The 27,741-nt window shown below is 43.3% G+C and overlaps 1 protein-coding gene across 1 annotated transcript in view; it reads right to left on the bottom strand.

The window, feature by feature from the left end:
• VPS13B (vacuolar protein sorting 13 homolog B) overlaps positions 1-27,741 on the bottom strand; it is a 1,674,799-nt gene that overhangs the window by 633,476 nt on the left and 1,013,582 nt on the right. The window contains 2 exon segments of the mRNA XM_030217225.1: positions 7,891-8,028; positions 23,859-24,558. Of these exon segments, the coding sequence (XP_030073085.1) occupies positions 7,891-8,028; positions 23,859-24,558 (838 nt within the window).

The raw sequence follows: 27,741 nt of genomic DNA, 5'->3' as shown, positions 1-27,741 counted from the left end.
GAAGGGGATATCGTCCACAGGACTTGTGTGCAGTATTCACTGCTTCAACCCCTTGTTGGCCATCATTGCACACCTCCTTCCTATCCTAATGTCTCTGTTTTTATCGTGCAACGTATACTTAGTATAGCAACCACATCCAGCGCATTTGTAATAGATGTTACTACTTAGCTTGTTCCAGCGTCCACACTGCTCTCGTCTGTTAATGTTAATGTCCTGTGGGGATCCCCATCCTTCGTGAAGTTAAAACCAAGATCGTAGTTCATTATTCCCTTAGTATGGGACTAAATTTCTCCTTTCCAACCCTCTTCTAATCAAACTGATGGAAAATAGAGTGACCACCCAACTTAACGAATTCACTCAAAAATTCTCCATATTACATGAATCACAATCGGGTTTTCGACCTGCACACAGTACTACTACTACTTAACATTTCTAAAGCGCTACTAGGGTTACGCAGCGCTGTACAATTTTAACATGGAAGGGCAGTCCCTGCTCAAGGAGCTTACAATCTAAAAGACAGGTGTACAATCTAAAGACAAGTGTACAATCTAAAAAGGTGTAAATCTAGAGACAAGTGTACAATCTAAAAGACAAGTGTAGAGTCGATCTGATAGGGCATACTATATTTCTCGAAAGGTTAGGTGCCGAAAGCAGCATTGAAGAGGTGAGTTTTAAGCAGAGATTTGAAGATGGGTAGGGAGGGGGCTTGGCGTAGGGGTTGAGGAAGATTGTTCCAGGCATAGGGTGAGGCAAGGCAGAATGAGCGGAGCCTGGAGTTGGCAGTGGTGGAGAAGGGTAATGAAAGGAGGGATTTGTCCTGTGAGCGGAGGTTACGGGCGGGAACATAGGGGGAGATGAGGGTAGAGAGGTAGTGAGGAGCCGCAGACCAGGTGCATTTGTAGGGAAGGAGGAGAAGCTTGAATTGTATGTGGTAACTGATCGGAAGCCAGTGAAGTGACTTGAGGAGAGGGGTGATATGAGTATATCGGTTCTGGTGGAATATAAGACGTGCGGCAGCGTTCTGAACGGATTGAAGGGGAGATAGGTGGCTAAATGGGAGGCCGGTGAGGAGTAAGTTGCAGTAGTCAAGGCGAGAGGTAATGAGAGCGTGGACGAGAGTTCGTGTGGTGTGCTCAGAAAGGAAAGGGCGAATTTTGCTGATGTTGAAGAGGAAGAAGCGACAGGTTTTGGCAGTCTGTTGGATATGCGCAGAGAAGGAGAGGGAGGAGTCGAAGATGACTCCGAGGTTGCGGGCAGATGGGATGGGGAGGATGAGGGTGTTATCAACTGAGATAGAGAGTGGAGGAAGAGGAGAAGTGGGTTTAGGTGGAAAGACGAGGAGCTCGGTTTTGGAATGTTCAGCTTCAGGTGGCGGTTGGACATCCAGGCAGCAATGTCAGATAAGCAGGCCGATACCTTGGCCTGGGTCTCCGCGGTGATGTCTGGTGTGGAGAGATATAGCTGGGTGTCATCAGCACAAAGATGATACTGAAAACCATGAGATGAGATCAGTGAGCCTAGGGAAGAGGTGTAGATTGAGAAGAGAAGGGGGTCCAAGGACAGATCCCTGGGGAACTCCAACAGATAGTGGGATGGGAGTGGAGGAAGATCCATGAGAGTGAACCCTGAAGGTGCGGTGGGAGAGATAAGAGGAGAACCAGGAGAGGACAGAACCTTGGAACCCAAAAGAGGACAGTGTGGCAAGAAGTAAATCATGATTAACAGTGTCAAACGCCGCGGATAGATCGAGGAGGATGAGGATGGAATAGTGGCATCTGGATTTGGCGAGGAGCAGGTCGTTGCAGACTTTAGAGAGTGCTGTTTCACACAGCATAGAAACAGTATTGCTCACCCTGATATCCAGGTTCAAACAGGAAATTTCAATTGGCAACAAAATACTTCTTCTGCAGTTCGACCTATCCAGCGCATTTGACATGGTAGACCATACGATTCTCACAAAATTACTGGACAAACTTGGGATCGGCAGAAACATCATTAAGTGGATAAAAAGCTTACATCTTTAGCCATCTTTTCTTCCACTCGCGCTTTCGCTAGCCGTATTTCCCTCTTCGCTTCTTTCAGTTTAATCCGATAATCTTTTCCGTGATCCTCTCGTTGCGTTCTTTTGTATTTCTTGAACAAAGCCTCTTTTGCTCTTATTTTTTCAGCTACTTGTTTGGCGAACCATATAGGCTTCCTGCTTCTCTTGTTTTGTTTACTTTCCTCACAAAAAGATCAGTCGCCATATTTATAGAAGCCTTTAGCTTGGACCACTGTTTTTCCACTTCTCCTACACCTTCCCACGCCAACAGCTCCTTCTTCAGGTATTCCCCCATTTTATCAAAATCAGTACATCTGAAATCCAGTACTTTGAGTTTTGTGCATCCGCACTCCACCTTCGCCCTTATATCAAACCATACGGTATGATGATCACTATTACATAGGTGGACACCCACACGAATATCGGAAACACTACCTCAATTACTGAGCACTAGATCCAGCATCGACCCTTCCCTCGTGGGTTCCGTCACCATTTGTCTGAGCAAGGCACTTTGACAGGAATTCACAATCTCCCTACTTCTTTCCGATTCTACAGACGGGACGTTCCAATCCACGTCAGACAAACTGAAATCTCCCAACAGTAGCACCTCCCCTTTCATACCAATCTTTTGAATATCTTCAATCAGATCCTTGTCTAACTTCTCCGTTTGCACAGGAGGTCTGTAGATAACTCCCGTGTGGATACAGGTTTTGTCTTCTCTTTCCAGGACGATCCATAAAACTTCTTCTTTTCCCCGGGTTCCCCGCATTTCAGCCGCTCCGATATTCTCTCTCACATACAGAGCTACTCCTCCACTTCTTCGGCCCTCTCTATCCTTCCTAAAAAGATTATAGCCTGGTACGGTCACATTCCATTCATGAGAATCGTTGAACCACGTCTCCATAATAGCAACAATATCCCAGTTTTCTTCAAACATCAGGGCTTGCAAGTCTTGAACCTTTTTACTTAGACTACAAGCATTTGTGCACATAGCTTTCCATGAGCTTTGTGAGTTTGGGTGGTTTTTTTATATTTACATGACCTTTCCCTCTGACATTATGTTTATTTTGGGGGTGACTTTCTGAAATCCCCTGTTTCCTTTTGTCACCCCCACCATCTAGTTTAAATGTCTAGAAACATACTGTCTGAATTTCTCCCCAAGGATCCTTTTTCCCGTCCAGAAAGATGTAGCCCATCATTACAGTACAGCCTGTTATTTTCCACGTATTACCCCATTCTCCTATGTATCTAAAACTGTCTTCTTTACACCAAGACTCAAGCCACTTATTGAATTCCTCTGTTTTGCATAGTCTTTCCTCGCCCCTCCTCAACGTAGGAATTACTTCAGAAAAAGCCACAGTCCAAACCAAAGATTTCAGTCTCTCCCCAAACTTCTGGAATGCTCTCTGTGTTGTAAACTTGCTATTGTTGGCCAGGTAAATTACATCATCAGCGTTAGAAGCCTCGCTTTCTTCTCGGATCACTTTCAGTCTTTGGTCTGTACATCTTGTAGCTGAAGATCCTGGAAGATATTTCACTACATTGGAACCCCTGAACTGTTCTCCTAAGTTAATGCTTCTTATAATGGAGTCTCCGAGAAGCAATAATTTTCTGCTTTTCACAATTCTGTCATTAGTTGGGGGATGTTTCTGGGGTTGTACTATTTTCACTGCCTGTGGTTCTACGACAGTACTTCTTTTTTCGCTATCATATTCTGAATTGGAGATACTTATAAACTATGAAGCAATACAACATAAAACCTGTCATAAATATGATGTTTTTTGGAACATTACACAAGAAATTATTCACAGTGCAGATGTGACTCTCTTGGCCCACAGAACTTCCTTCTCCACAAAACTGTGCACACTATCAACACAAATACACTGTTGATGGAGTCAGAATTTATGGCTTTAAGCTGAATTTATGGCTATGTACCGGAACCTTCCAAGATATACATACTAAATCCTAAACGGAATATGGAAGTCTAAAGATCTGTAAACTAGTCCCATGCAAACTAGGGTGTGATCCAACTGGGAGCCAGATACTGGCTGAGATTTATAAGGCAGCCCTCTAGGACATAGCATGATTGCCCTGGTGGTTGCCACTCACTGGTGTCCCAACACAACATGGATGACAGACAAACTTTGGCCAATGACAATGACGGGTTCACTCATCAATGTCCTGACAGCAGACTGGTGCCCATTTCCCTTCAAGACATCTTCTATCTAACCCCACCCATATTTTAGATATCCTGCTCCTAAACTGCAATGAGTAATACAAACAAAATTTCATAACAAGCTAATCACATATAAGTACATAAGTATTGCCATACTGAGACAGACCGAAGGTCCATCAAACCCAGCATCCTGTTTCTAACAGTGGCCAAACCAGGTCACAAGTACCTGGCAAGATCCCAAAAAAGTACAATACATTTTATGCTGCTTATCCTAGAAATAAGCAGTGGATTTTCGCCAAGTCCATTTTAATAATGGTTTGTGGACTTTTCATTTAAGTAGCATCCAAACATTTGTTAAACCCCGCTAACTGCTTTTACTACATTTTCTAGCAATGAATTCCAGAGCTTAATTACATGTTGCGTGAAGAAAACGTTTCTCCAATTCATTTTAAATTTACTACATTGTAGCTTCATTGCTTGCCTGCCCTCTAGTCCTAATATTTTTACAAAGAGTAAACAATGATTCATGTCTACCCATTCCACTCCAATCACTATTTTATAGACCTCTATCATATCACCCCTCAGCCATCTTTTCTCCAAGCTGAACAGCCCTAGCCACTTTAGCCTTTCCTCTTAGGGAAGTCGTCCCATCCCCTTTATCATTTTCATCGCCCTTCTCTGTACCTTTTCTAATTCCATTATATGTTTTTTAAGATGCGGTGACCAGAATTGAACACAATATTCAAGGTGCGATCACACCATGGCGCGATACAAAGGCATTAAAACATCCTCATTTTTGTTTTCCATTCCTTTCAAAATAATACCTAATATTCTATTTGCTTTCTTAGCCGCTGCTGAACACTGAGCAGAGGGTTTCAACGTATCATCAATGACGATGCCTAGATCCCTTTCCTGGTCAGTGACTCCTAATGCAGAACCTTGCATTACGTAGCTATAATTCGGGTTCCTCTTTCCCACATGCATCACTTTGCACTTGCTCACATTAAACATCATCTGCCATTTAGACGCCCAGTCTCCCAGTCTCGTAAGGTCCTCTTGTAATTTTTCACAATCCTCTTGCGATTTAATAACTTTGAATAACTTTGTGTCATCAGCAAATTTAATTACCTCACTACCCACTCTCATTTCTAGATCATTTATAAATATGTTAAAAAGCAGTGGTCCCAGCACAGACCCCTTGAGGAACCCCACTATATACACTTTTCCATTGAGAATACTGAGCATTTAACCCTACTTTCTGTTTTCTATCTTTTAACCAGTTTTTAATCTGCAACACAACACTACCTCCTATCGTATGACTCTCTAATTTCCTCTGGAGTCTTTCATGAGGTACTCTGTCAAACGCCTTTTGAAAATCTGGCTCACCTTTATCCACATGTTTGTTCACCCCTTCAAAGAAATTTAATAGATGAGGCAAGATTTCCCTTCGCTAAATCCATGTTGGCTTTGTCTCATTAATCTATGCTTTTGAATATGCTCTGTAATTTTATTCTTTATCATAGACTCTACCATATTGCCTGGCACCGACATCAGGCTCACCGGTCTATAATTTCCCGAGTCTCCTCTGGACCCTTTTTTTAAAATCGCATTACATTGGTCACTCTCCAATCTTCCAGTACCATGCCTGATTTTAAAGATAAATTACATATTACTAACAAAAGTTCTGAAAGTTCATTTTTCAATTCCATCAGTACTCTGGGATGAATACCATCCGGTCCAGGAGATTTGCTACTCTTCAATTTGTCAAATTGCGCCATTATATCCTCCAGGTTTATAGAGATCTCATTCAGTCTCTCTGACTCATCAGCTTTGAATACCATTTCTGGCACCGGTATCTCTTCAAATCTTCCTCAGTGAAGACCGAAGCAAAGAATTAATTTAATCTCTCTGCTATGGCTTTGCCTTCCCTTAGTGTCCCCTTTATCCCTCTGTCATATAGCAGTCCAACTGATTCTTTTGCCGGGTTCTTGCTTTTAATATACCTAAAAAAATTTACTATGTGCTTTTGCCTGAAACGCAATATTTTTTTTCAAAGTCCCTCATCAACTTCCTTATCAGCGCTTCGCATTTCAGTTGCCATTCCTTATGCTGCTTCTTATTATTTTCAGTCAGTTCCTTCTTCCATTTTCTGAAGGATTTTCTTTTAGCTCTAATAGCTTCCTTCACCTCACTTTTTAACCATACCGGCTGTCGTTAGCTCTTCTTTCCTCCTTTTTTAATACACAGAATATATTTGGCCTGGGCTTCCAGGATGGTATTTTTGAACAACATCCATGCTTGATGTAAAGTTTTGACCTTCGCAGCTGCTCCTCTTTTTTTTTTCACCATTCTTTTCTTTTTATCATAGTCTCCTTTATGAAAATTAAATGCTAACGTATTGGATTTCCTGTGTGTACTTACTGCAAAGCCAATATCAAATCTGATGAGATTATGATCACTGTTATGAAGCGGCCCCAACACCATTACCTCCTGCACCAGATCATGTGCTCCACTAAGGACTATATCTACTATAATAAAACTCACCCTCAACGTTCTGAGGACACTGACGTCAGTGAAGCCAAGCCCTGACTTCCTTCAAAAAGGTTCAAAGGTTCGTGGTGGTGAAGCCACCAAAATCGCTCCGGGCCCCGCCCTCAAGGGCAGAGCAATGGCAGAACAACGAAGGGGTTGGCAGGGAGGGAGGCAGGGAGGGAGGCAGGGAGGCGGGGGAATCGCTCCGGGCCCCGCCCTCGCGTCAAACGTCATGACGTTGGGGGCGGAGCAATGGCAGAACAACGAAGGGGTTGGCCAGGGAGGGAGGGGGGGGGGGGGTTGTTGGCGACGAAAACCTTGCTAGCGTCCGTTTCATTTGCTCTGAAACGGGCCTCTTTTACTAGTATGTGTGTGTGTGTGTATATATATATATATATATATATATATATATATATATATATATATATATCTTCCAAAATATACATTCAAATGCATTAATAAAACTATCTAACAAGAGTAAGGATCCCAGTTCCTTTGGAACTGGACAACTGTTCAGGAGAGAGTAGAAAGGCAACTTAACTTTTTTAATTGGCACTGGTGTGGGAGGCTAGAGGAAGAGGCTGCCTTGTTCCTTTCCTTTTCCTCCTTTTGAGGATTTTTCCCCCTTTGTTCCACTCAGCAGTCTTAAGTGCCCCCATGGGCAATCAGAACCCATCCTGAAGATAAATAGGTCATTGCCCAGGAGCTATGCATGACGACTGCCAGGAGAAAGTGGACAGATGCAGCAATCAACAATTTGACCAGATGTTGCCAGTCCTACTCCCCACATGCCAGTGAGTACAACTTATCCTGTGCAGAGAGAAACCAGTTACTTGCAATGTCCATTCACATGGCACAGTGCTTCTCATTATTTCCATTCAGATAGCATGTTCTTCTCTTAAAGAATCAGTAAATAAGCAGATCTGAATTGAAGAAAACATGGGGCAAGCACAGAGTATCTTTGATTTTAGAGCTTAGTAATTGGTATGGATGAGCAGACTGAATAAGCTGTATTGTGTCTTTATCTGCTGTTATTTTCTATGTTTCTATAGAAAGCAGGCACTCTTTGGATTTTTCACATGGACACCTTCCAAATAAAATTAGCCCATAGATAACTGACAGTGATGAGTACAACACTTACCTGGCCCATTTAGGAAATCTTTAATTTGCAATTTGATGAATGGAGATGGAATACCACTTTTAGCGTCTGCCTCTCCTGCTACAGTTTGCAGCCATACTTTGCTATAATCTAGGGCTTCTGGAAGAGTTTTCCCAGGATCTGTAGAGTCAGAAAACAATAATGTTATATATCAGTGGTCAAAAAGTCTATTTAAAAATAAGCTAATAGGTAAAACTGCACAACCAATTTCTCTATGACAATGTAGAAATGTAAGCCTATTCTCTATATATGTAAACCACTTAGATTGTACTGCTATAAAGCCAGTATACATGTATAAATTAGCATGTGTAAGCAGTGATATTAATATGCTACTTAACATCTACTGTATACCCACGGCAAACAAAGATTTCAAGGTGGTATGTTCTGAGTAGACTTGAAAAGGGGGTCATGGATTTGATATTCTGCCTTTCTATGGTTACAATCAAAGCGGTTCACAGAATTAACCACTAGATGCACAGAAAATACATTTGCCATGTGTAAAGAACACACAAAATAATATGAATGCACCAAACAACTCCTTAAGTGATCTGTCACCTGCTGCACTAACCGTTAATGAATGCATAGTAAGTTAATGTGTGTTAACTACTAGGTGAAGTTCACTCCCATTGCTTGCCAATTTCTGCCCCTTTCCACACTATGTATGCACTTAAGAGGGTAATTCTATAACAGGGTTCCTATATCAGGCACCAAGAAAGGGGGATGGGACTTGATATACTGTCTTTCTGTGGTTACAATCAAAGTGGTTTACATATTATATACAGGTACTTATTTTGTGCCTGGGGTAATGGAGGGTTAAGTGACTTGCCCAGAGTCACAAGGAGCTGCAGTGGGGATCAAACCCAGTTCCCCAAGATTAAAGTCCGCTGCACTAATCACTAGGCTACTAGTTTGAGCCCATTCTATAAAGAAAGGTAGGTGCCTAATATTCGTTATAGATACTAGTGTAGCAGGGCAAATATGTACCTATATTTTAGGCTTGACCACTTACACTAGACAGAGAGCTGATGTTAATGCTAACCCCTAGTATTCTTTAATTTACATGTGAAACTCTGAGCCACACCCACACTCTGCACAGATGCCACCTATTTGTATGTCTACATTTAAACTACATCCACCACATTTAGCCACAGTATGGAAATTTACATGTGTATGTATGCACGTATGCATGAATATGCTGATACTGGTCACTTCTGTGTGTTCTTGGTGCCTAAAAATAGGCTCACTCTTATAGATTTACCCTCTTAGGGTAACTTTGTAAGAAGTCACCTAGATTTCGTCTGTAAGTACATGCATAAATGCCAGTATTCTAGTCATTTACGTGTGTAAATGACAATAATCTTGCTATACCTTATTCGATGGCATGAAAGTTGCCATTGTACCCTATTTGGTGGAACGTAAGATACAAGCAGTGTTCATATGGACGGAGTTTGGGCGTAACATGCATAAATTATACACTACCATGATCTAGGCATATACTTTCCTGATCTGCCACTGTTCTATGGCTGGCTTAAGTGTTCACACACAAAAAATACACAAGTATTTGACCGGTTATGTTGGTATTTTGTACAGAAAAGTAGGCATCAATGTTTATTAACAGAATAAATAGGTGCCTTCTTTGCACCTAAAAATAATCACTCTCTTATAGAATTACACTCTTAATATGGGAATTAGCACGTGTGTGTGAAGGGCAAATCTATAATTAGGCACCTGTGTTTAAGCATCCTTTTGCAAATGTCTATACTCAAAAAAGTGGCACAGTACTTACACACATTGGCACCCGAAGTGCCATTCTATGAGGGAAGGCGTAAGTGCTACAGCGTGCAAATGCAAGTGGGTGTACATGTGGAAAGAGCATGGAGGCTCCCAGTTAAGACTGGTATAACTGCATGCACCTAAATGTAAGATGTGCCAATACTGGGCTATGTTATTACTCTACAGCAGAACCTGGGCACTCAGATGCTATTATAAAATAGCAATCTCACAAGACAGCATCAGGGTGCCTACAATGAGAACCCACTAAGTGTCAAGTCACAAAGTTAACTTTTAATGCATGCTAATTCCTGAAACAGCTGCTCCCTTTGTGTGCAAAATGATGTTATTTAAGAAAAGTCAAAAACGTATATACTATAGGATAGCCAATTATATTACAACTTTTGATCAATTTCTTAAGTTATGGCTGAGCTAGTCATAAAACACTGGTAAGCGATTAAATGATCTAGAGGACCAGAAAATGGTCTGGTTTCTGCTACTACAAAGGGATTTAAAATTTTCAAGTAGAGACTAATGAGTAAGAATTTTCTTTACTCTCTTCTAAAACTAACAACATAAAATGATTAAAAGCCCTAGTTAGTACCTATGTTAATGGAATGACATTATTTGTTAAATAACTCAAGAAAGTGCATCTTTTGCTCTGAATAATAGATTTTTTTACCACAACACACATTAAATAATGAGATGGGAAGCATTCATATTAGCTCCTTATTATGCAAACTTAATAATGTCATTCATGATAAACTTGACAAGCTGTGTTAGTCATGGAAAGGTAAGAGGAGCATGGTCCACTAACATGTGGCTAATGCCCTTGGGAAGCATTCAGAAAGTCAAAGTATTCCTCATTCCCGGCCCTGACCCACTTGCAAGAAACCCCTCATTCCATTCAAGAACCCCTCACCCATGTAAAGCTCCCAGCAATACCGGGTTCTCTCTTTTGGATAGTGAGGAGGACAGCAATGATCCATGGATGCTTCTGCCCAGCAGCTTCCAGTTTCAAAATGATGGCTTCAGCTTCCTACAACAGTCCTGCAGTATTGCCCCTAAGGGATCAGACTGCTAAATATGAGAGCATTCCCTTATTTAACAGTCTGATCCTAATGTTGATACCACAAGACTACCACTAGGAGGTTAAGGCCACAATTTTGAGGTTGAGAAACACCGGGACAGGAGTGTTCAGAAATCGCTCCTCTCCCTACTAGGAAAGATCTTGGTAGATGGTGTGGTGGTTTTGGGGGAGGGGATTTGTTAAAATGGATTTGGGGTAGAAGATTATTTTGGAAAGGGGACTGAGTAGGGTGTTAAAAGTAGGTCAGGGGAAGGGAATACTTTACTTTTTATGTAGGTAAAAGTATATGTATTGTTTTACAGCATACATATTTTACACATGTGAAAAAAAAACGATTGAATAAGAATGGGGGAGTGAAAGCATACGTGGAGGGGCATAATCGAAAGGGGCACCCAAGTTTTCCTGAGGATGTCCTCGCAAAAGGGCGGGGAAACCCGTATTATCGAAACAAGATGGACGTCCATCTTTCGTTTCGATAATATGGTTGGGGACACCCAAATCGCAAAATTTAGGTCAACCTTAGAGATGGTCGTCCCCGATTTTCGGCAATAATGGAAACTGAGCACGCCCATCTCAGAAACAACCAAATCCAAGCCATTTGGTCATGGGAGGAGCCAGCATTCGTAGTGTACTGGTTCCCCTGACATGCCAGGACACCAACCGGGCACCCTAGGGGGCACTGCAGTGGACTTCACAAGTTGCTCCCAGGTGCATAGCTCCCTTACCTTGTGTGCTGAGCCCCCCAAACCTCACTACCCACAACTGTACACCACTACCACAGCCCTAAGGGGTGAAGGGGGGCACCTACATGTGGGTACAGTGGGTTTCTGGTCGGTTTTGAAGGGCTCACATTTACCACCACAAATGTAACAGGTGGGGGGGGGGGGGGGATGGGCCTAGGTCTGCCTGTCTGAAGTGCACTGCACCCACTAAAACTGCTCCAGGGACCTGCATACTGCTGTCATTGAGCTGGGTATGACATTTGAGGCTGGCATACAGGCTGGCAAAAAATATTGAAAACGTTTTTTTTAGGGTGGGAGGGGGTTGGTGACCACTGGGGGCATAAGGGGTGGTCATCTTGTCAGTTTGGGCACCTTTTTGAGGCTTGGTCGTAAAAAAATTGGACCAAGTAAAGTCACCCAAGTGCTCGTCAGGGACGCCCCAGTCCTGCCTTCGCTACGCTTCCAACCAGGGGCGTATCTGAACTGCGGCGGTAGGGGGGGCCAGGGCCAGAGTGAGGGGGCACATTATAGCCCCTCCCGCCGCCGCCGCCATTGCCGATCCCCCTCCCCCCAGCCGCTGCCATTGCCAATCTCGGTTGTTGTCGCCTACCTTCGCTGGCGGGGGACCCCAACCCCCGCCAGCCGAGGTCCGCGTCCTCCTGCCGCTGCCGGCTGCCATTAAAAGAATTCCGTCAGCTGGCGGGGGACCCCCAACCCCCGCCAGCCAAGCCGAGGTCTTTTCATTTCTTCTTCCAGTAAAGCTGGCGCCGAAAGTTTCTTCTGAGTCTGACGTCGCTGCACGTTGTACGTGCAGGACGTCACACTCAGAAACAGAATGAAGCTCATTCTGTTTCTGAGTCTGACGTCCTGCACGTACAACGTGCAGCGACGTCAGACTCAGAAGAAACTTTCGGCGCCAGCTTTACTGGAAGAAGAAATGAAAGGACCTCGGCTTGGCTGGCGGGGGTTGGGGGGTCCCCCGCCAGCTGACGGAATTCTTTTAACGGCAGCCGGCAGCGGCAGGAGGACGCGGACCTCGGCTGGCGGGGGTTGGGGTCCCCCGCCAGCGAAGGTAGACGACAACAACGGAGGGGGAGGGTTGGCAGCGGTAGGGGGGTCCAGAGCGAAATCTGCGGGGGCCCAGGCCCCTGAGGCCCCACGCAGATACGCCCCTGCTTCCAACACACCCCTGTGGGCTTTGGTTGTCCCTGCGACGGAAAGCAGTTGAGGACGCCCAAAATCGGCTTTCGATTATGCCGATTTGGGCGACCCTGGGAGAAGGACGCCCATCTCCCGATTTGTGTCGAAAGATGGGCGCCCTTCTCTTTCAAAAATAAGCCTGATAGTGATTTTATTTTCAAATCTCTGCAACTGATGCCATGCAAGTGCAAAATATGTGGATAGTTCTGTACTTGCAATGTGCGTGGTGGCTGCATTTGAAAATGAGTTTGCACTCTTATGAGTATAAAGTTCCATAAGAAGTATAGAAATTCTCATCCCAACGTGAAGAACCCCAGTTAAAAACTGAAGAATATTTCCGTTTCGCAACACTTTCCTGCTGATGCTTTTCTTAATCATTTAGTGGTCATTCAAGGCTACAGGTTTAGATGCTGGACATTTATTGCTTAAATGCCAAAGATTTCTTCATTTTTTGGCTACAAATAATTGTAAACTACTCTTTATCCATGTTAATCCTTGGCAACCATCAGTCTCTATTATAACAGCTCTTAAAAACTAAAGTGATTGCAGCATTTTGGCATGCAATAATATTTTTCTTTCTAAATACTTCCATTTTTTTCTCTAATAACTTTTTTGTGTTATTTTTTTGTTGTTTTGATTTTAATGATAGTGTTGCTAATGACACATGGCTCATTTTAATGGAAAATCTTAATGTGCAGCTAGTGTTCTAACTGTTTGGTGAACAGCATATTTATTCATAAAACACTGGACGCTGCACATAATAATCAAGTGTAACTTTATTTTTGCCTATTTCACTCATTTCTGAAAACATTCACCCCAATCATTTTGAAATCTTAGCACCTATGACTATAAGCATTACTACTACTTCTTATTTCTATATCGCTACTAGACATATGCAGAGCTGTACACTTGAACATGAAGAGAGGTTCCCTGCTCAAAAGAGCTTACAATCTAATCAGGACAGACAAACAGGACAAATAAGAGATAAGGGAATTAATAAGGTGGGAAAGATAAAACATACAAGGGTACTGTACAAGTGAATAGGGGTTAGGAGTTAAAAGCAGCATAAAAAATGTGGGTTTTTAGCCTAGATTTCAAGACAGCCAGAGATGGAGCTTGACCTACTGGCTCAGGAAGTCTATTCCAGGCATATAGTGCAGCAAGATAAAAGGAACAGAGTGTGGAGTTAGCAGTGGAAGAGAAGGGTAGGGAGAGATAAGAGTGGAGAGGTACTGAGGAGCTGCAGTGAAAGAACTTGTAAGTCAATAAGAGGAGTTTGAACTGTATGCGGAGATGGATAGGGAGACAATGAAGTGACTTGAGGAGAGGGTTAGTAAGAGCACAGGGACACTGGCGGAATATAAGTCGTGCAGCAGAATCTTGAACAGATTGAAGGGGAGAAAGATGGCTTAGTGGGAGACCTGTGAGAAGCAAGTTGAAATAGTCTAAGCGAGAGGTGATAAGAGTGTGGATAAGGATTTTGGTAGTGTGCTCAGAAAGGAAAGGACAAATTTTGGTGATAAAAAAGAGAAAGAAACGACAGATTTTAGCAGTCTGTTGGATATGTGCAGAGAAAGAGAGAGAGGAGTCAAAGATAACCCCACTGTTATGAGTTGATGAGGCAGGGAGGATGAGAGTGTTATCCACAGAGTGGGGGAAGAGGAGAGGTGGGTTTAGGGGGAAAGACAAGAAGCACAGTCTTGGTCATGTTTAGTTTCAGGTGGCAGACAGACATCCAGGCAGCAATGTCAGACAGGCAGGCTGATACTTGGGCTTGGATTCATGCTGAGATTTCAGGTGTGGAGAAATAGGTCTGGGGACTGCAGGGGACGCGGTCTATCTGGAACATGGGGGCAGTTTTGCTGATTATAAAATATTGATATATATTCATGTACTTGCATACTCTATGCCTCAATATTTACACCAGATTTTGAGCAGGCATAATGTTTATGCCTTAAATGTAGAGACTGACCAAATTTTGGTTTTGGTTCCGAAACTGACTCAAAATCCTTTTTCTGCCTGGCTTTGTCTCCTTCCCTTCCCTCTGCGCCTTAATAAAATAGGCACCTTTTTTGATTACTTTTAGAAAATACCTTACTGAAACTCTGAAGATACAGGAACAATCATACCCTCCAGTTTCTAAAATATATTATTTGCAGCCATATGTTAAGAAATCTACAGATCAAGTAATAGCTACTAGGTCAGATATTCAATCTGAAATTTTAAATTTAACCCAAATAATAGTCTCTCATGAATTTGGGCTGCAAGCAGTGACTTTAAATGTGGATTTTGTATTGCAACCTGATAGAGATTAGATCTATAAAATGTATTTTTGTTATCAAAATAATATGTTTTTGAATCACAAAGTAAGCGTGTTTCCTGATATATCTAGACAGACTCAGCGGAGGCGTCAAGCCTTTCTTGTTACGTTCAAGGGTAGTACAGATGGGGTGTCTTTTTGGCTCAATTTCTACTACTACTACTACTATTACTATTTAGCATTTCTATAGCGCTACAAGGCGTACGCAGCGCTGCACAAACATAGAAGAAAGACAGTCCCTGCTCAAAGAGCTTACAATCTAATTTCCTCTGTAAGTGTGTAGTGAAGTTGAATTCTGTGAAATATGTTTTCTTTTAATCTGAACATTTGACTTCTTTCTTGGATTCTAAGCAAGTAGTCACTCCAACCCTGTTAGGTACTGTCACAATGATATCTACTCCTGCTTATCCGACATTGCTGCCTGGATGTCCAACCGCCACCTGAAACTGAACATGTCCAAGACTGAGCTCATTGTCTTTCCACCCAAACCCACTTCCCCTCTCTCTCCACTCTCTATCTCTGTAGATGGCACTCTCATCCTCCCTGTCTCATCTGCCCGCAACCTCAGAGTCATCTTTGACTCCTCCCTCTCCTTCTCCGCGCATATCCAGCAGATAGCCAAGACCTGTCGCTTCTTTCTCTATAACATCAGCAGAATTACTACTACTACTATTAAACATTTCTATAGCGCTACTAGACTTACGCAGCGCTGTACAAATGAACATGAAAAGACAATCCGTGCTCAACAGAGCGTACAATCTAAATTGGACAGACGAACAGACAGCTAGGGGTGGGGAAATTTGCAGTGGTAGGGCTGATAAGTGAGGGTGTTGAGTAAGAGAGTGATGGTTAGGAGTCAAAAGCAGTAGCAAAGAGGTGGTCTTTAAGCCTAGAATTGAAGACAGCCAGAGACTGAGCCTGACGTACTGGCTCAGGGAGTCTATTCCAGGCATAGGGAGCAGCGAGATAGAAGGAACAGAGCCGGGAGTTAGCAGTGGGGGAGAAGGGGGACGACAGGAGACATTTACCTAGCGAACGGAGTTCACGGGGAGGAGTGTAGGGAGAGATGAGAGCGGAAAGGTACTGAGGAGCTGCGGAGTGGATGCACTTGTCGGTCAAAAGGAGAAGTTTGAACTGTATGTGGAAGCGGATAGGGAGCCAGTGAAGCGACTTGAGGAGAGGGCTAACGTGAGTATAGCAACACTGGCAGAATATAAGACACGCAGCAGAGTTTTGGACAGATTGAAGGGGAGATGGATGGCTGAGTGGGAGACCAGCGAGAAGCAAATTGCAGTAGTCTAGGCGAGAGGTGATAAGGGTGTGGGTAAGGGTTTTGGTAGTGTCCTCGGAGAGGTGGCGGCGAGATATCCAGGCAGGCCGATACTTTGGTCTGGATTTCAGCTGAGATATCCGGTGCGCAGAGGTAGATCTGGGTATCATCAGCGTAAAGGTGGTATTGAAAGCCATTGGATGAGATCAGAGCACCAAGGGAAGAGGTATAGATGGAGAAGAGGAGAGGTCCTAGGACAGATCCTTGGGGTACACCGACTGTTAGCGGGATAGATGTGGAGAAGGAACCACCAGAGTATACGTTAAGAGTACGTCGGGAGAGATAGGAAGAGAACCAGGAAAGAACAGGGCCCCGGAATCCAAGAGAGGATAATGTATAAAGGAGTAAGGTGTGATCAACAGTATCAAAAGTAGCAGATAGGTCGAGGAGGATGAGAATAGAGTAGAGACCTTTAGATTTGGCTAGTAACAGGTCATTGGAGACTTTGGCGAGTGCCGTTTCAGTCGAGTGAAGAGAGCGAAAGCCAGATTGGAGTGGGTCAAGAATAGCTCGAGATGAAAGGAAGTCGAGGCAGCGGCGGTGAACAAGCACGTTCAAGTATCTTGGAGAGGAAAGGGAGGAGGGAGATGGGCCGATAGCTCTCTGAGCACACCACCCGAACTCTCGTCCACTCTCTCATTACCTCTCGCCTTGACTACTGCAACCTACTCCTTACCTGCCTCCCACTCAGCCATCTATCCCCCCTTCAATCCGTTCAGAACTCTGCTGCACGTCTTATCTTCCGCCTGGACCGATATGCTCATATCTCCCCTCTCCTCAAGTCACTTCACTGGCTTCCGATCAGGTACTGCATACAATTCAAGCTTCTCCTACTAACCTACAAATGCACTCAACTGCAGCTCTTCATTACCTCTCTACCCTTACCTCCCCTTATGCTCCTACCCGCAACCTCCGCTCACAGGACAAATCCCTCCTCTCTGTACCCTTCTCCACCACCACCAACTCCAGGCTCCACCCTTTCTGCCTCGCCTCTCCCTATGCTTGGAATAAACTTCCCGAGCCCATACGCCAAGCCCCCTCCCTGCTCAAAGCCCACCTCTTCAATGTCACCTTCGGCACCTAACCATTATATCTCTCTTCAGGAAATCTAGACTGCCCAATTTGATTGTCTGTACATTTCATTTTGTCCTTAGATTGTAAGCTCTTTTGAGCAGGGACTGTCCTTCTTTATTAAACTGTACAGTGCTGCGTAACCCTAGTAGCGCTTTAGAAATGTTAAGTAGTAGTAGTAAGTAGTAGATAAATAAGGGTTATAATATCTTTGTTCTTCCTTCTTTCCTCAAGTTTTTGAAAATAGATACTTGGAATTGTACCTTGCTTTTTTCCCTCCTTCTTTGTGGACTGTAGATGTGGAGGGGCATAATTGAACGGGGCGGCCAAGTTTTCACGAGGGCGTCCTCGCAGGATGGCCATGCGAAGGGGCAGGGAAACCCGTATTATCAAAAGAAGATGGGCGTCCATCTTGTGTTTCGATAATACGGTCGGGGAAGCCCAAATCTCAAGATTTAGGTTGACCTTAGAGATTGTTGTCCCCGGATTTCGGCGATAATGGAAACCTAGGACACCCATCTCAAAAACGACCAAATGCAAGCCCTTTGGTCGTGGGAGGAGCCAGCATTCATACTGCACTGGTCCCCCTCACGTGCCAGGTCACCAACCGGGCACCCTAGGGGGCACTGCAGTGGACTTCACAAATTGCTCCCAGGTGCATAGCTCCCTTACCTTGGGTGCAAAGCCCCCCAACCCCCCCCCCAAACACCCACTCCCCACAACTGTACACCACTACCATAGCCCTAAGAGGTGAAGGGGGGCACCTACATGTGGGTACAGTGGGTTTCGGGTGGGTTTTGGAGGGCTCACATTTACCACCACAAGTTTAACAGGTAGGGGGGGATGGGCCTGGGTCCGCCTACCTGAAGTGCACTGCACCTACTAAAACTGCTCCAGGGACCTGCATACTGGTGTCATGGAGATGGATATTTGAGGCTGGCAAAAGTAATTTTTAAAGTTTTTTTTTTTTTGAGAGTGGGAGGGGGATGGTGACTACTGGGGGAGTAAGGGGAGGTCATCCACGATTCCCTCCGGTGGTCATCTGGTCAGTTCGGGCACATTTTCACGGCTTGGTTGCAAAAAAAAATGGACCAAGTAAAGTCTGCCAAGTGCTCGTCAGGGACGCCCTTCTTTTTTCCATTATCGGCCGAGGACGTCCATCTCTTAAACACACCCCAGTCTTGCCTTCACTACGGTGCCGACACGCCCCCGTGAACTTTGGTCGTCTCCGCAAAGGGAAGCAGTTGAGGATGCCCAAAATCGGCTTTCGATTATGCCTATTTGGGCGACCCTACATAAGTACATAAGTAATGCCATACTGGGAAAAGACCAAGGGTCCATCGAGCCCAGCATCCTGTCCACGACAGCGGCCAATCCAGGCCAAGGGCACCTGGCAAGCTTCCCAAACGTACAAACATTCTATACATGTTATTCCTGGAATTTTGGATTTTTCCAAGTCCGTTTAGTAGCGGTTTATGGACTTGTCCTTTAGGAAACCGTCCAACCCCTTTTAAACTCTGCTAAGCTAACCGCCTTCACCACTTTCTCCGGCAACGAATTCCAGAGTTTAATTACACGTTGGGTGAAGAAAAATTTTCTCCGATTTGTTTTAAATTTACTACACTGTAGTTTCATCGCATGCCCCCTAGTCCTAGTATTTTTGGAAAGGATGGAAGGATGCCCATCTCCCGATTTGTGTCGGAAGATGGGCGCCCTTCTCTTTCAAAAATAAGCCTGGTAGTAATCTAATTTAATCCTTCTAAGTTGTAATTGCTTAAATATTATTCTTTATTTTTTTCTGTCTTTTCTAAAGCAAGATGTTTCTTGTAATTGTTCTATATAACCTTTCAAATATATAATAATACAAAAATACACACCTTTCTGACCAATTAACCTAGGTGCCCTGCTATAAAATTACCCTCCACATGTATTATACATCATTTTCCACACATACAAATTCAAAAATTTGTGAGTACTGTGGAAGGTATGGGATGAACTTAGAATCTGAACTTAAGAAATGCTACACCGAGTTAGACAAAGATCTTTTGAGCTCAACAGCCTGTCTCTGACAGTGGCCAGTCTGGGTCACACGTACTAAACAGATCCCAAAAGTAGATCTATTACTCATACTCATTTCCAGGTGTAACAATCCTTGCAGGACCCTCATTAGTCCTGTACATTCCTGCACCCAGGACCATACCAGATTAGAGAGCAGGTGTATACCTTCTGGTAGAATCAACAAACAGCAGACGTAGTCCAAGGAAGCAGAAAACAATCAATGATTTGCCAAATGCAACTTTATTTGGCAAAGACTCGACTTGGCCAAGTTTTGCCAGACAGAAAAAGTGGTGCAGGTTTCCTCTACAGAAGCTACATGTGTGTAGGGCCCTGACTTGGGTCTTTCTTTTCATATGTGTATGAGACTCCCTTGACCTTTTCAAATGTGTCCAGTATGAACAGGGGCAGTTTTATCATTAAGCAGAGTGAGGCAGGGGCCTCAGGCAGCAAATTTTTGGAGGCAGCAACAAGTGTGCCCAAAACCCAACAGTGGCAGCTGCCTCAATTCACCCAACTTTTGTGCAGTGGCACCCATGAGCATAGATATATCAATTCACATGCCAAAGTGCTCTCCTCCCTGTCCCCACACTCATAGTCTGGCATTTCTCTCCCTTCCCTTCCCTCCCCCCAGCAGGCTGGCCTCTCTCACTTTCTCTGTCCCCCTCTCACCACTCTCCTGATTTGGCATCTCTCACTCTCCGTCCACTTCCATGGCCCTCCAAAACTGTCCTAGGTCACCAGCGATGGCAGTGCTCCACACAGGCTTTCTCCAGCTGGCCCACGGCCCTTTCCTCTGCCATGTCTCGCACATTTGACACAATATCCTGTCTCTGGCTCATGGGACATGGCAGGGAAATGCCCCACAGGCTGGCCAGAGAACGCCTCTATGGGGCACTGCCATCACTGTAACCTAGAGGAAGTTTTGAGGGCTGGTGGGGGGGGGGGGGGAGCACAAACAGTGAGAGGTGTTGATTGGGGCCGCGGGCAAAGACAGTGAGAGGATGACATAGAGAGGTGGGGGGATGAAGGACAGGAAATAATGTTGGTACCAGAAAATTGGAGGGTGGTCAATGTAACGCCAATTTTTAAAAAGGGTTCCAGAGGTGATCCAGAAAATTATAGTCCAGGAAGCCTGACATCGGTGCTGGGCAAAATGGTAAAGACTATTATAAAGGGCAAACTTACAGGGAATATACAAGGTATGGATTAATGAGACAAAGCCAACATGGAATTAGTGGGTAAAGAAGAGGGAGAGATACTGGATCTGTGGGGGGTAGGGGAACAGGAGAGAGAAAAGAGAGAGGGGAAAGAGAAAAGAATGGGAGGAATGAGGGATGCTGAACCTGAGGAAAGGGGAAGGAGGGATGGAAGAGAGACAGAGAGATGCTGAACACTGAGGCAGCAGGGGGCAGGAGGAAAAGAAGAAAGGAAAGATGATGAACCCCAGGGGGCTGGAGGAGGACAGAAGAGAAGGAGACATACTGGTCCCAGAAGGGGAGGGGCAGTGGTGCAGAAGAGTTTGGGGAAAGTGGTGAAGCTAGATATGGGGAGGGGAGATAAAGATACAGTGGGATGATGTTGGACATGAGGAAGGGCTTAGGGACCTAGAAGGGCAATGCTGGGCAAGGCACAAATAGGGTCAGGGAGCATGGAGATGCTAAACGTGGAGGGAAGATAGAGGCAGGGACTCAGGGGAGATTCTGGAAAGGACAGATATGAACACAGAAGGAAGATGGATAGTGGACATGGAGAGGGAAGAAATGCCAAAATGGACAAGACCATAGCAAGAGATTTAAGAGACCAGCAAAAACAAGATCAATAAAATAAGAAAAAAAATGAGAAGATAAAGGTAGAATAAAGAATTTTATTTTTAATTTATTGATCAGAATATACCAGTTTTTAGCATATATATCTGCCAGAGCTGGTATTAGACATGGCTAGGGACAGTGAATAAAACCTCAACTTAATTTTCCAGCATAGTGTGATAAATCTCCAGCTTTTGGATGAGCCAAATTTGGAGTTTCTGTAAGCACTGGAAGACAGCATTAGGTCCATTTCTACATCTTCCCTGCCTCCCATATGTCTCTCTGTTCCCTTCCCTCCTTTGAGTCCTGCAGCTCTCACTCTTCTCCTGGCCCTCCAAACTTGCTATTGCAGCCAGCAGTGACAGCACTCAACACAAGTTGATTCCAGCTGGTTGGCCACGATCCCTCTGCCGCCACTTCCTGTTTCTGGCGAAGCAGAAGTTGGTACAGAGAAGGCTCGGTGGAGGTGACTTGAGTTTGGCACTGTTGCTGCTGGTTGCAAAAGCATATTTGGAGGGCTGGGGGAGCGAGGGTGAGAGATGCCAGACCATGGGGGTGCGGGGGTAGGAGTGAGAGAAACAAGACTGCTGTGAAGGGGAGGAGAAAGCAGTGAAACACTGGCCACAAAAGCAAGTTAAAAGGACCACCCAGATGGTTTCATGCACTATTAAGGTGCTAATGTCACTTTTTTTGGCTATTGGCTTTAGAAGTATTGAAACATGGTTCAGTTTGGGGTTATTGGTCATCAGCAGAGCATTTATATTGAAACTACAAGACAAGAGACTGAATGTTTACCAAGCACAATGAAAACATCTGAAGCACTTTAGATTAATATTAGTTCATACACTCATTATAATCATCATTATCATGAAAAGGAGGTGATTAGAAGACAGTACTGAATAAGATGGTATAGGCATGTAGTGTTGCATATCTAGAAGAATGTTTTCTTATATGATAAAACCTCTCTAAATTAACTTTACTTCATGATGTTATAAATATGAAAAAAAACACTGAAAATGTCTCATATCATAATTCTCTTAATTTAGGGGTCCTTTTACCAAGCTGCAGTAAGCACTAATGCGTGCTTATCGCAGCTTAAAATGGTATCACAGGATGTGCTGAAGCATCATGTGGTACTTCTGACATGTTGACACACTAAAAAATACAACTTATGTTTTAGCTGAGGTGGTGTGTCTGGGGGGGGGGGGGGGGGGTCAGAGATGGGTGTGTCTGCACTAATCAGCTCAGGATTAGCATGTGAGCCCTGACTGCCTACAAAACAGGTGACAGTAAGGGCTTGCGTGTTAATGGCCACGCAGTAATGGCAACACTAGCACATGGCCACTAAATCAGAAAAAGGAAAGTTGCCCATTTTCTAGCTGTGGCAAAAAGTGGTCTTAGCAAGTGGAAAAGACCCATGTAAGGGTGCACTAAGGCTACTTTTTGCCACAGCTTAGTAAAAGGACTCCATAGTGTCTCCCAAAATTATAGGAAGCTGAATTCTAGAGTGAGGCTGTTATGATTTAATGATGAAAATTGCATGGTCATACATTTGGGCTGCAAAATTTCAAGAAAGCAGCACAGTATAGGGTTGGGGAGGGGAGGAATCACATTTGATGATGTTAAAGTAGTCAAATAGAAAAGGCAATGGTAAAAACAAGGAAGATGCTTGATTGTATAGGGAGAGAGGAATGGCCAGGATGAAAAAGGATGAGTCAAAAGGACATTAATCAGCTGGAGATGGTTCAGAGGACAGCCACTAGAATAGTCAATTGTACTGGTCATAAAGGATATGGGAACAGACTTGGGGGGGGGGGGGAGAGTTATCAATGTGGGTAAGGTGTTATTTTACTGTTAACTCTAGCTATTAGTAACTAGGTCTCATTGTATAAAATGGGACCTGTGCTAAAACAGCACGAGTTAATGGTACAATAACACATCTTAATTGTAACCCGTACTGATATGTTCCCCCCTTAAAGATCTAAATATATATATATGTTAGAAAAAAGGTGACAAATGGGAGATATGATAGAGACATTTAAGTAACTTTGTAGTATAAATGCACAGGAGGTAAGCCTCATTCAATGGAAAAGAAGCACTGGAACAAGAGATCATACTACAAGGGTGAAAGGGGATAAACTTAGAAATAATCTAATGAAATATTTCTTTACAAAAACAGTGGTGGATAATAAGTGTAACAGCTTCCCAGTGGAGATGGTGAGAGCAGAATGGTATCTGAATTCAAGGTAGCATGGAAAAATCACAAAGGATTTTTGCGAGAGAGGACGTGATTAAAGAGCTTAGTAGTTGTTGTGAATGGGCAGATTTGATAGGCCATTTAGTCTTAATCTGCCATCATTTGCTATGTTTAGACAATTGTTAATGCTTTATAAGCCTTGATTTATCTTATCTACACCAAAAATTAAAACTGCAGTCCATTCTGGAATATGAATTTGAAAGAAGGTTTCAATACACTTTTTTCAGTGAAACTAAGGCATCTTCCTTCTGGAATCCTGAAAGGTTTAGCAATTTCCATTAATGTCAGGGGAGTACATCAAACTTTGTAAGTTTTAAAGATTCTTACCTGAACACTTATACTCTGAAGACACTCCTTTGAGTACAGCATCAAAGAGTGAAACTTCCATCTTCTGTTTTTTATGGTGACAGCTTAAGAGAAAAGAGGGCTGAGATACAATGAAGTACAGAAAAGGCTCTAATTGCATTTCGCCACTTCCTCTACGACCAGGTTGACGTACAATAGTGATGCCAAGAGCTTGTCGTGCTGATGACCTTGTAGATGCATGAAGGCTTTCTAGTGATAGAAGACCTGTCCTCTTCTTTGTGGGGGAACAGCTGTTACTGTTGAGCAAATCTTCTGCTGTAAGCGATGAAATGCAAGGCTGATTGGATTTAGATTCTGAAACATTGTTCGGGTGAGCTTCTTGGAGGTTTAAGGCACTTTTCCCCGTTTTTTCATCCTCTGTCTGATCTGGTATTGATTGTGATTTAGGTATGGCACTGCATGAGTAAGTCATCAAGGAGATTCTGCTTGCTGTAATGAATATGTCAAAGGGAATAAAATTCAGATTTTTCACAATTGAAGACTGTCGGGAAGGACGAGCAATACGGTGATGACTAGTGCCACTATGTTGTTCAATTTGAACTATTCTTATTTTTACACTGTCACTGCCAATGCCACTGTCTTGGGCTCCACTATATCGTGAAGAAGTATCTATGGCACTTCCCTCAGACGAATCCATTCTTTTCTGCTCTTTCTTTAAAACCTGTGAAGGTAAAATATACACACTATTACTATAGTTTACTATTATTTATTATTATATTATTATAATCACACATCAAAAATGTACACATTAGCGGCAGCACATATGCATTAGATGGTATCTATATGAAGTCACAAAGGAAATCATAATATAAAAACTGTAATGTACAGATTTTAAAGGAAAGGCTACTAATGTGCATTAAGAGGCTATTGCATGTTTTTTTGTCAAATAACACATTAAATGACAAAATTATGGATTTCCCTTAATGCATAATTTCATAGCACAATGCAAGTCAAGTTGTAACAGAATGCCAAGCAATGAAGTACACACAAAGCAGCTCATTATTATACAAATTGAAGAACACAGCTTGCATTTGACCTCATAAATTGTATTATTCATTGAAAGATTATGCCTTCAATTTGCATGATCTTTCATCACTGTGAATACTGGCCTAAATTAAAACCACCCCCCCACACACACACCGAAATCCTTTTCTTAACCAGTCCCTTTCTCTAAAAAGCAAATAAAGATGAATCTATTTGGAAAACCCAGTCAGTTCACTTGGCAACAAATTAACAAAAAGGGAGAGAAGGACAAAACAAAAAGACATAATCAAATAATCTACGAACCCACAGTTGTGATAAAAAGAAAGTGTCCTTAGCAGGACTAGAACGTATATCATTCAAGAAAGGATTTTAATCAGGTATACCTGATCAGTTAAATTTATATATTTAAAGTTCATTTAATTTTGACACTTCTGGTGATGTCATCTGAGTGATAGCGGCTTCAGTCTGAGGCTCCGAGTGAAACCCCTGGATTATCTGTGTCATTAGCAAGTCCCAGCCTTTGGTGCCCTATTTGATTACCTCCATCCCCTTTAGTACTCCACGCATCTCTTGCAGCGTGAGCATATTAAATATAGATGGCTTTTTCCTTTAGGGCTTGCATTCCTGTTCCAAGGCAAACCCCACTGCATTAAAACAATGGAAGAAGCACAAACTTGTCTACCCTGTACAGGCCTTTGGAAGGAGCCTGAATATTCTACGGCATCAGTTCTCCCACAAAGAGTGCCCACTCCCAACTGGCACAGAGTTGCCACCCGGAACACTCATTTGAAAAGCCAGTCTGTGGAAACAGGGACTTCTCCTCATTCTTAACTTTGCCTTGGTTTGTTTTGATGTTCTGTGAGCCTTTGAGATGGTATTAAATTGCATGGGATGATTATTTGTCTTTTTGTTTTATTAATATTATCCAATATTTTACAAGACAATCCTCTTGTTCAGGAAAAGTATCTAGTAATCTACAAATTATGTAAATATAGTAAAACAAAAAGGAAAAAAGTGAGGCTTAAAAAGCTTCACATTAACAGGAAAACTATACTCAAGTCCATACATGTGATCCAAGATTTCAGGAAATTACTGGAGACAAAATATCTAAAGGTTAATCAAAAAAGAAATTTTACAAGTACTGTTAAGTAGAGCAAACACTTATAATTAACACTTATCCACTTTCACTGAGGTTATGAGTGCAGATACATGAGACGGCTCTGTAAATACATATTTTTTTTCCTTAAACTTTATTATACACTTGCAGGGGTACCTTAAAAAAAAGGTACCCCCCAGGTGTAGAATTTCAGGCCTAAAGAGCAGGAATTGTTTCCTTCGTCGTCGTGTCTCCTTGGACACATCAGGAAACAATAAAACTTTTAAACCCAGAAAGGGTTTATCTTTATTTCGGAAAAACAGATGAAAGATCCAATTCTTGTCTGGTAATAGTGCGACTGTCGCCACCAATGTAGCTGCAGTCGCTAATTCGGTATCTGAAGTCTCAAGCAAGAGAGAAACATTTATCGGAGCTTCGGGTTGAGTGGTTCCTTTCCCAGGAATATAATAAACCATAGTCATTGGTGGTAGATTCTGTTCAGGAATTGATACATTTTCCCGCATATAGCGTTTCAACATATCCATAGGAGCAACATTTTGAAGTTTAGGAAAGTTGACAAATCTCAGATTATTATTTTTAATGTAATTATCAAAAGTTTCCATTTTGTCTCTAAAACTCGTCAAATCTTTCATCATAATAGGTTGTGCCGTTTCAAGCTTCATAATTCTTTGATCCAAATTAACAAATTTCCCATTCAAATCTTTAATCTGTTCATCTTTCTCTACCAAATTGCTTTCCAGAGATTTAACTTTAGGCTGTACATCGTTTATCTGCTTGAGGAAAACCTGTCCTAGGTTGGAAACCATGTCCCACAAAGCTTCTAATGTCACATCTTTTGGTCTAGTCATAAATTCTTTAGGAAGTTCAAACCTTACAGGCTGGTCTCGGTCCTCACTCTGCCCCTCTCCCCTCAGTTTGCGACGTTTCCACAGGCAAACTGCTCTCCAGTCCCACCTCTGTAGTAAGTGAAGCTTCGATTCAATGATCTTCTGGGCCCCTAACCTCTACGGGAGTGGACCCTGTCAAATCCAGAAGGAAAGAACTGGCGTCTATCGGCTGGGGAGGGGGAGTGCATTCAGTGGGGCAAAGAGTAACATCAAAGCCAGAGAGCGCCGAAGTCTCCATTTCGCCGGTGCGCACCTCTGGAAGCGATCTGCCGACGTGGTGAACTCCCTGCGATCTCAAATAACGATCCATCGGACCGGGTAATGAGGGAGTTAGCGGGGAAGCCCTACCCGCTAATCTCCCTCTTCGTTTAGGCATTTTTTTTTTTAGGAGAACGAGAGTCGCAGCAACCTAATAGCTTGCGGCCATCTTGGATCAGGGCATCGGGATGATTATTTGATAGTTGCTATTACTGGATGTTTTTTTTTAGCTTTATCAAGGGGAATTCACTTGTATTCCTAACCTATTACTATGATCTTTGTTGGGGAGAGGGGGTGGGGGTGGGATGGAGGGTAGTGGGATGGTAAGGGGTGGGGATGTCTTTTGGGGTAGGTGGGCATGGGATATCTGTGTTATATTTTTTCTGAGTTACATTTCATGTCTTGAGTATTCCTTGCAGTCTACTGTCCTTTGCTTGGTCTGGGGCTGTCCTTCGTGGCTCCTTCCCTCCCTTCTGATGCCATGGCCTTTAATGTCCTCAGTTGGAATTTTTGTGGGGCAAATGCCCATATAAAGTAGAAAAAAACCTTTTGATGGCCATGCGGTGTCATGGGGCAGGGGTGGCGCTGCTTCAGGAGA

This window comes from Microcaecilia unicolor, chromosome 1, assembly GCF_901765095.1.
Source record: "Microcaecilia unicolor chromosome 1, aMicUni1.1, whole genome shotgun sequence".
Taxonomy (NCBI): Eukaryota; Metazoa; Chordata; class Amphibia; order Gymnophiona; family Siphonopidae; genus Microcaecilia; species Microcaecilia unicolor.
This window is presented reverse-complemented; position numbering and strand designations above follow the sequence as displayed.